Consider the following 9,884-nt stretch of genomic DNA (forward strand, 5'->3'; position numbering starts at 1 on the left):
GTTTGATTGCAAAATCCATCCTGAACTTAAAATAGTTTTTTTTATTTCTGCAGAACATTTCTTTGTCAACTAACTGATATTTTCCAACACAGAAAGCATTTTGTCAACAAATTCCTGACCAAGTCACAAAACGGTCCTGACAAACATATTCCATCAAGAAAATACTTTCCGTATATTTAAGACCATGAAGTGAGCTCTGGTGCCAAAGTCTCTTCCCCAAGCTGTGTTAAAGTGGGGTAACTACCACTCTCTGAGAGACCACTACCCAAACTCTGGCTTCAGAATGAGGACAGGGGGACAAAGAAAACTTGGTGAGTCCAGCCATCAGGTCTACCATTTACTACCTGCAGCCACCAGACTAGAAACCTTGGCCTCTTCCCCATAGAAATTATGTGGGCTCAGAGCAATCAAATCTTTTTTTTTTTTTAAATTTTTTTTTGATGGAAGACGAAGGTGACAGTCTAGGAAGCATCTCTGCTTGAGTGTTCTGGTTCAGGTCTGATGCTTCCTTGTTGCATAGTCTCAGGAAAATCGTGTTTTCTGCTTGTATTTCAAGTTACTTTTTGATATATCTGTCCAAAAGAAGCTGCAATGCCTGGCATGTAAGGGGGTATGGAAGTGTTTTGTGAGGACAGAGCAAGCGTAAAGCTTCTTTGTGATCCCAGCATGAGCTTCTCTCCCCACACTTTGCCCCAACTCCAAAGCGTAGGCATGGGAAAATGCACTCCATTTTCCTGCAAACAGCTCGGGGATGCACGAGGCATTGCCAGCAGAGGCTGGCAGGGATCCCACATTCCGAGTCTTTTACAACCAAAAGAGCTTAGCAATTAGCAAAATAACAAAAAAACAAAAAAAAAAAAAAAAAAAAAAAAGTCAAATGCATTTTTGATGCTCTGAAGTTGCTGAGATTTTAAACAAACAGTCTGGGCTGCTCCCACACACTAAGGGCTCTGTGCACCAGCAACGCAGCAACAGCACCACCGTATGGGGATCTGCAACCCCTACAGCCCTGGGAAATTTTGTCCATCTACAGTTTGCTTTACAGACAAAATTAGCACGATGATGGGATTAGTTTGGAGCAACGCATTGTTTTCATGGTTGTCAGCAAGAGCGTGTGTGATGTGAAGGTGAACTTTTCCTCCAAGGCTGGTCGGGCAAATCGCTGAAATCTGAAATCCCAAATGGGAACAGCTGGTGCCTGGTCCCTTGTAGAAACAGTCAAGGTCAAACAGGCTCCTCGCCTGTCAAAGCCTTGTAACGATTACTGTACTTGTTGGCACCCACAAGTACTAATTGTACCTATGACATTCACAGATCTCAAAACACTTCCCTTGTGAAACAGGTGTCATCAGCCCTATTTTGCATTAGAGAAAGAAGAGGCACAAAGAAGCAGAGGCATATGGCAAATGTCCATCAGCAGCCCAGTGACAGGGACCTCAAGACCTTTCTGTCTTTGTTCAATGCTCAGCTCTTAATGACTGCTCAAGTCTCCTTGCTGGACTCAGGCAGCCTATCCTTGCCTCCATGTGCTCTGAAGCTTACTTGAACAGAAACCTAGATGTAAATCCCTGTAGAATTTCCTAGACCATGACCTAAAGCAGTGGTAAGCACCTACACCTGGAGCTGGAGCTACATCTCTGCAGCATGCCAAAGGCAGTCCAGGAGCAGCAGGAATCATGTTTCCTGCTGCTGGAGCACAGCATGCCTCCCCACCCCAACTCATGTGCATGGGAGGGTGGAAAACAGCTGGGAGCTTGGTGAGAAATACCTTGGGCCAACACAGCGGACATACTGCCACCTTTTGTCCCAAGCAGAGCGAAGCCCCAAAATGACACTGCCTGTAATCACACTCACAGGGCACTGGGCCGTCTCCTCCTGTGCTATCTGTCCATCCCCTCTCTGTGGACATCTATATATCTACTTGTTTTTAAATCTTTCTCTCTCCTTATCTATCCATCTGCTTTCTTGTCTGTCCTATCATATGTCTCATTTAGGATCCATGATTCCCTCCTTATGGACAAGTCTGTAATGCGACTTGCCTTACTGCCATCTAGTGACTCGGTGTCGTTTGTTCTCCATCCGTTCTGACTTGGGACAGCTGCTCCTGAGGCTGCTTGATTTCCCTGAAATGTTGTTGTGCAGCTACTGGGAATCCTCACTATGATGCCTAAAATTTGCTGTTAAAATCCAATATGATGTAGTCTATTTTAGCAGAGACATCCCCACATCCTGAGCAGGTTTACGGTCATCACAGGAATGCTGAGGACAAGGAAACACCAGCCTCTTTTTTCCACATCCTCAGTCTCGGCTACACAGAAAACTCCAAGGATAGACCGTGATATGCAGCTATCACCAGCTGATTCACTGCACCCACACCAAACACCTTCAAGAACTGGAAAAGTCAGTAAGATTCCCCCTGCAAACTCCACAGAGGCACTTCAGAGCACTCTGAAAACTTCTAAAAGGCTTTTTTTGGCCCCTTTTGGAGGTGAGGCCTGAGCTTATCTCACCTGTCCTGGATGCTGACCTCAGTAATCACCTTATGGAGAGGTGGCCTCTTTGCATTCACTACTGAAAGAACTGGGATGACGGACAGAGACTTGATTCCTTGACAGTGCAGAGTGAGTTGAAACAGCTCTTCTCCAGAGATGCTGTTCAGACAGACTAGCACTGATGTGAAGATCAAGAGGAAGTCCCAAGGCACCCTGGATGGTCAACAGGTAAAGGAGCTGTAAGCCATGGTCATGCTGAGCAGTGTAGTGACCTCTCTGCAAGGCCAGGCAGCCTTGGACAGCAATTCCTCCTGTTCTGGCACTTAATTCTGGTTTGAATTAAGGCATCTGAGAAGGCATCACACCTCCGAGCTTGAAGGTTGGACTCTGCAAGATCCCCTGATGATTTGGCTCTTTCAATGGCTGCAAATCATTCAGGCGCTCTGATGAGTACATAGATCTTGACCTGCAGTTTCCTTCTTGCTGGTTCTGTCTTTATTTTTCTTTTTTCTTTTCTTTTCTTTTCTTTTCTTTTCTTTTCTTTTCTTTTCTTTTCTTTTCTTTTCTTTTCTTTTCTTTTCTTTTCTTTTCTTTTTTCTTTCCTTTCCTTTCCTTTGCTTTCCTTTCCTTTTCTTTCCTTTTCTTTCCTTTTCTTTTTTTATTTTTTCTTCTCCACTTAAAAGACATCCCCATGAATAGGGCAGCCTGTACTTGAAGTCTTAATACATTTTCCGTGCCATCTGACAGGCTTTGCTGCATCTTCTTCAAACCATCTAGCCAAATGGTGCTGCAGACCAGGAAACTGGTGCTTTTTGCCTTTGGAGATGCTTGGTATCTCTATCCAGATTTCCCAAGCATCATTTCACCTACTGCCTTTCACGTCCTCAAACTTCCAGCTAATGCCTACCACTGTGCTCCAGCCCCTCAGTGTGATTGGTGGCACCGTGCTCAGTATCACATCCTGCCACAACTTTTTCAGCATGATGCCAGACAGGTGAACAGCAAATAATCAAGCCCTCCAACCCTGCCTCCTCAACAGAAAGATCCAGAGCTGTATCTATCAGGAATCTGCAGTGTCAACAAAAACCAACCTTAAAAAAAAAAAAAAAAAAAGATTTGTAGACATCCTTAGATCCCCAGGGGAATTAGTCTTCTGCATGCAATTAAATGAACTTGGGATTTTAAAACATTGGGAAAATAAAAAATAAAATAAAAATAAAAGATACCATGCACATACAATGTTGTGGACAAATGCAGGTTAATATGTATATGACTGTTGTAATGGGGCATGTTTGCCATCTTCAGGAGTTGAGCAGGAACTGCACATATATGTTCAAAAAAAAGTGAGAAACAACAACTGATGTAAGTACATACAAAGTACTTGAAGGAAGAAATATTAATTCCAGGTCTCGGTGGATTTTACTAGGGGACCAGGTTATCCTCTCCAGTTGGATCTCTTCTTGCCTAACACAAGAAATCAGACCCTACAGGGGAAAACATAAAGAGGTAAAGCAAAAATTACCCTTAAATATTTTTTAAAAAAGAACACCAGAGCCTGAAAGTGTATTGCTTTTTTCTCCAGCTATCCCATAGAAGTTGTCTATAAATGAGCTGTCCTTGGGAGAAAAAAATAAAATAAAATAAAATAAAATAAAATAAAATAAAATAAAATAAAATAAAATAAAATAAAGATGAAGCAAAAGACAATAGACACAGAAAGGAAGTTCTGTTTGTTGTTGTTGTTGTTTTGTTTTGTTTCTTTGTTTTTGTTTGTTTTTGTTCCTTTCCGTTTCTTTCCATTCTGTTCCATTCAAGAGTTCAAAGAGGACTTAAAGATAAAAATCTTCTCATAGGAAACAGGATTTGCAAAATTATCCCCTGCATCCAAAGCTGTAACTCAGGATAGTGCCATTAACATCAGCAGTTATTCTGGTTGATCTTCCATCACTCATCCTGCAGCCATTGATGAAGAGAAAAGATCCACCAACATGCCGACACACCTTCTTTTCAATTTGAAGTACCTGGTGTCATAAGAGGTAAATTGTGTGCAAGCAAGTCCCTGAAGGCTGTTACTGCAAAGCCTTATGCTCCTGAGATTTAAAATCTTTCCTTTCCTTTCCTTTCCTTTCCTTTTCCTTTCCTTTCCTTTCCTTTCCTTTCCTTTCCTTTCCTTTCCTTTCCTTTCCTTTCCTTTCCTTTCCTTTCCTTTCCTTTCCTTTCCTTCCTTCCCTTTCCTTCCCTTTCCTTCCCTTCCCTTCCCTTCCCTTCCCTTCCCTTCCCTTCCCTTCCCTTCCCTTCCCTTCCCTTCCCTTCCCTTCCCTTCCCTTCCCTTCCCTTCCCTTCCCTTCCCTTCCCTTCCCTTCCCTACTGGTGTGCACTGAGAAGTGGCCAAAGGACATGATGGATGGAAGAGATCTCATCAACCAGCCAAAGAAAACATTTGTGCTTCAGTCTGGAATGTGGCTGAATTCATCCTCATCTGTGGTGGGAAATGCCATTTTCTTTAACAAGCCTGGATTATTTACAGTACACTCTGGTGAGAGTTCAAATGTCAAAACTGGACCCAACCTCTGCTTGACAGAGAGGCCAACAAATAGAGGCATGCCACAGTGTATATGACGTGGAGATAAGAATAATACCAGAGAAAGATATCACAAAGTCCCTTTTGTTTCAACACACATCAAAAAAAAAAAAAAAAAAAAAAAGAAAAAGAATGCATTGGGCATGTTCTCTTACTAGATTATAAGCAGTATACAGAAATAAATGTATGTGAGCACACAGTTACTTGGAAGAGTATTATGTGTTGTGATTTGCCCAAATACCTTGCCACTGCATGCCACCAGTGTCACATAGAGTCAGATAAATAGCGGGAGGTGTCTATTAAAAAAAAAAAAAAAAAAAAAAAAAAAAACATTTTGTGCTTGATTAAAAAACAATAGCTCTACACAGGATAGCAGTGGGGGTGGAGAGCTCTGTTCACAGGGTGCGACCACAGTCTTGATCGCCCCAGTGAGATGCATAAGGCCAACTTGTTCTAAGGAATTCAGGGTTTTTTCTTCCACTCATGAACACTTTGCCCAAGGGTGGGAGGGAAGGCGAGGGTGTAGAAGTGGAGAGAAGTTCTGGTAGCTGGGCAAGTCACAGTCAGATAGGAGAGGCACCTAAAGAAAATATCACCACCACAAAGCAACCCCTCCCTTGGCCCAGCATATAACCTCACTCAGGTGCCTTCACAGGGTAATCTGGGCATGCACGATCGCTGCCTCCCACAGTATATAAAGTACCCCACGAGGAAACAGCCCATATTCAGCACAAGAAAAGACATCCCAAAATGAAGGTTTTCTTCATCGTCCTCCTGGCAGCGGTCCTGTGCATGGACTCAGGTAAGATAGTCCCGCATCCTCTCCAGCATATCTTCAGCTAGGAGAAAAGGCTTTTTATGGGGTTTGGCAGTGAGGGAAGAAATGCTGATGCGGATGTTTTAAGATGTTTGCTTTTTGTTAAGATGTCCTGGGTGCTGTAGTGGAAAAGAAAAAAATGGATCGTGTGTCTCTGCTGATCCTCGTGCTGGGTACAACAGCTTCCAGGCAAGATAAGTCCTATAAAACACTGAATTTAACTGACATAAAAATTACTTAATTATTTAATTATATATAGGGTTTTTCGGTTTTGTTATTTTTTTTTTTTCATAAAAGGGGGAAGGAGCATTATTATCACCCTTCCCATGCTATTAAAATGCCTGTTGCAGCATTTCTGCAAAGAAGTTTTGTTCCAGCTTGCTTTCTGACTCATTTTAAAAGTGGCCTCTGATGCTGCACAGATTGTTGGCGAGAAAGGAGGAGAGAAATGGGGAGAATACCACAGCATGTTTTTTTCTAGGCTGAATGGGTGATGGGTGGGATACAGGCAGCACAGATCTGTCACTTTTTTGGCCTGACTAGGAAAAAAACTGTTTAAAAACAGCTCTTCCCTATTACCAGAGAAGAGAAAATGCATATCTGAGCAGAAACTTGTCGCAAACAACAGAGGATGCTTAAGGAATAGACTGAGAAGGGTTTTGTACAGCCTTGGCCAGACCCTTTCCTCTGCCACCTTTCAGCAGAGTGCTCTGAAAAGTGACTTTCACTGCATTAAAAGTCAGATAAACATGACAATAGAGTGTAGCACTACAGATAATCTGGGGTTTGGCTGCTTGCTGAATCAGCCATTTATATAAGAACATTTTGGAGAGGAGACCAAGATGTTCAAATTTCTTTTGTTCCTGCTCTGAATAACACTTATTTCTAGTTAGGGCTTGTCTGTGTCCTGAAAAAGTATTTTAGGTTTAAGGGTATTGAAGAAACCGTGAGACAAGCCTGGCAGTCAGGGGGTTAAAGTGCTTATGGATATTCACAGCACACTTAGAAGGCTGCAAAGCTCCAACTATGCCCTGGGGCATGGGGAGGTAATAGGAACAGGTAATTGCACCATGCTCTCACTCCTTGGGGGACTATTTTTCATCAGGACTAGACACTTGTAAACTACACTGCTTATTCTGCCTTGTCTTGACCCGTATCACTGCTCAGAAGGTGTTAACAGCACTGACTTTGGTCCCCCATGTCCATGATGGGGTGGGAACACGTGGTGACATGATAAAGTGACACAAAAGCCCTTTCTGCTCGCCTTTTGCTTTCTAGGAGGTAGTATGGGAGAGCAGGTGGCACAAGTTGGCCAAAAAGAGCAAAAGGGATGGAAGAAACCTTGCAAATCCCCTGCTCCATCCCTCCCTTTTCCTCTCTTTCCACTGGGCTTTCCCATTTCAATGGGGAAATGCCTCAGCTAAGGCTCACAAGCACCCTTGGCACAACACTCCTGTCTATAGAGGCAGGTGAAAAACATCAACCTGTCCTTTTGGGGACTTGATCCCTCCATCTCTGCTCAGTTCTTGAGCAGAGTATCTCAAATGTTAAGGAAGGAGTAGCCCCCTTGCCATTGACTGATGAGAGCAGATAACCAGCTGGTCTCTTTTTGCCCCCCTCCTTGTACTACCTACATCAGGAGCTGCTCCAGCACCTACCAAATATCCTCTCTTCCCAAGCAAGCGTAACATTCTCCACCAAAAATGGAAAAAAAGAGACAAACACAACACTGTTTTCCCAATAACAGAGGTACTGCCTTCCTTTGAGCACCCACAAAAAGGGTTCTGATTCTCAGCGCATGCACTAAATTTGGTTACCTGGAGAGCTTCAGATGGATTTTTCTTACAACCCTCTCGGTCTCTTGCAGGTTCTTCTCTGAGGTGTTTCAGCTGCAAGTCAAAACTCAGCAACAACAACTGTAAGGAAGAAGTGAACTGCAGCGGAAAGAGCACATGCAAGACAGAAGTGATCAGTAAGGCAAAGTGGGGGTGGGCAACGCGTGGTGGGGGTTGTGTTGTTGGAGCCAGGCATGGCCCCAGCCTTGGGTGCCCAATCATCCCGACCTGATCTAGACACACCAGCTGGTGTGGGCCAGCAAAGACCAGTGTTCATCAGGAAGAGAAAAGTCATCTGGTGAGAAGTGGCGAGGAAAAACTTTTGGATGAGTTCCAGTTTAGATAGGAATGACAGAAAAACAATGATTAACCCTTTTTGATATCTAATGTCTTAGTAGTGGTCCTGGCCATCACCAATGGTGTGATTACAAAGTCATGTGGATGATGTATCTCATAAATTGCTCTGTGTTGGCCAGTAGGTCATATGAAGTATTGAGCAGTATGGCCAGTGCCTGGAAAAATATTCGAGAGTGCAGCTGCTTTGTACTGCACATAGCTGAGCAGGGAAGTAGTGGTTAAGGACAAGGCAATATGAATAATATCTACCAATATCTCTCACCTGTGCAAAATAAAGCTTCTTTTTCTTCCTTAATATCAAAGATTTTTTGCTTACAAGGGCAATAATCTTATAGCTTTGAAAAGTTAAATACATGGGTTGCAAAGTGAGGGGCTGCACTTCAGCAAAAGCTGATTAGGGAAATTCAATGGAAAGGACAGAATTTCACTTTGCCCGTCACAGCCAGCTCTGAATGCAACCAGCTTGTGTGTCTCCAGGTAAAATCTGTTAATGGATTATGACTTAATTCTTCCAATCTGGAAAAATAAAAGTAACCCTTGTTCACCCTGTGCAGATCTGTGGTGCCTGCTCAGTCACTCTTGGGGCACAAAACCCATTGGTGGCATGTTCAAAGTCATCTGTCAGGCAGTGAATGCAATATCTCCAGTAGGCACCCTCCTTGTCAGTAGTGCACAAACCCACAGCCGTGCATTCACATAAAGAAGAGCCAACCTGCTGGCCTTACACACTAAGCTTGAATATGGCAAAGGCTTAGTGCTTTGATTAAATTATGCAAGACCAGGAGATCTCATGTAAAGTGTAATCTGACCATGGGGGGAAAACAAAACAAAACAAACAAACAAAAAAAAAACAGGCCCTGCGTCTGACAGTTCAATAATTCTGTCATATATGAAAGGGGCATAGGAGCATAGCCCTGTTTCTGTAATTCCTCTGGATGGTAAAAGGCTCCATGTAATGAAGGTGTATAGGATAGGTGCAAAGATTGCCCCCCACACTTGTTCCTCATCCGTTTGTAGTGTAGACTCCCAGACAAAGCTGTAAATGGCTGCTTTTGTTATTAACTATGTTATCAACATTTATGCAGGTGGTGTTCTTTCAGAAGCCCCTGAGAACTGTGCTGTGGAACACACTGCCTCAAGCAAGAGATCAAGGATTGAATTCCTTCCCTCCCTGCTGACAAACTGACACCCCAAAAATAAAACCTGCAATAGCAAAACATGTAGATATTTTTAAAGATATTTTCTTTTCCCATGCGGTAAACCTAGATAAGAATTAACGTCTTATTATTCAGATCAATGATCCTTGGCTTGGGTAACATTTCACTGAGTCCTTGGAGTAATGGTCCTGTTTCCTTCCAGGGATCATCGGGCTCTTCAACATCATCAGCAAGGGCTGTGAATCAACATGCGAAGCAGACTTTCAGGACTTCAAAGTGGGCAACAGGAATGTCTCTTGCTGCAACACCGACCTCTGCAACGTCAATGCAGCTGGCAGTGTGAGGTGCAACTATGGGATGGCAGCAGGGATATCAGCCAGTGTGCTCTGGGCCTTCCTGAACAACAGATGGTGAGGAGGGAAGAGGAATCCCATGACCACGGGAAGTCTTGGAGCACCCCTGTTATGATGGGAATTGTAGCTGGAAGCAATTTGGTGTGTTGCATACAGCGTCTTTGAAGCTGATGGCAGATCTTTGCCTTATGATAGCTTCTTTATTGCTATTACTGTATTGCTGTATTGCTGTTAGATGAGAAAATGTGTGTGCATAGAATCCATGTAACACCTAAAATATACTTATTTCTAA

General features: G+C 43.2%; 1 protein-coding gene across 1 annotated transcript; it reads left to right on the top strand.

The window, feature by feature from the left end:
• Window positions 1-5,598: 5,598 nt before the first annotated feature.
• PSCA (prostate stem cell antigen) lies at window positions 5,599-9,884 on the top strand. Its single transcript, XM_040549909.1, has 3 exons — window positions 5,599-5,875; window positions 7,758-7,862; window positions 9,442-9,884. The coding sequence occupies exons 1-3, from the start codon at window positions 5,824-5,826 to the stop codon at window positions 9,651-9,653; spliced, it is 369 nt and encodes a 122-aa protein (XP_040405843.1). The 5' UTR covers window positions 5,599-5,823; the 3' UTR covers window positions 9,654-9,884.

Source organism: Cygnus olor, chromosome 2 (genome assembly GCF_009769625.2).
Source record: "Cygnus olor isolate bCygOlo1 chromosome 2, bCygOlo1.pri.v2, whole genome shotgun sequence".
Taxonomy (NCBI): Eukaryota; Metazoa; Chordata; class Aves; order Anseriformes; family Anatidae; genus Cygnus; species Cygnus olor.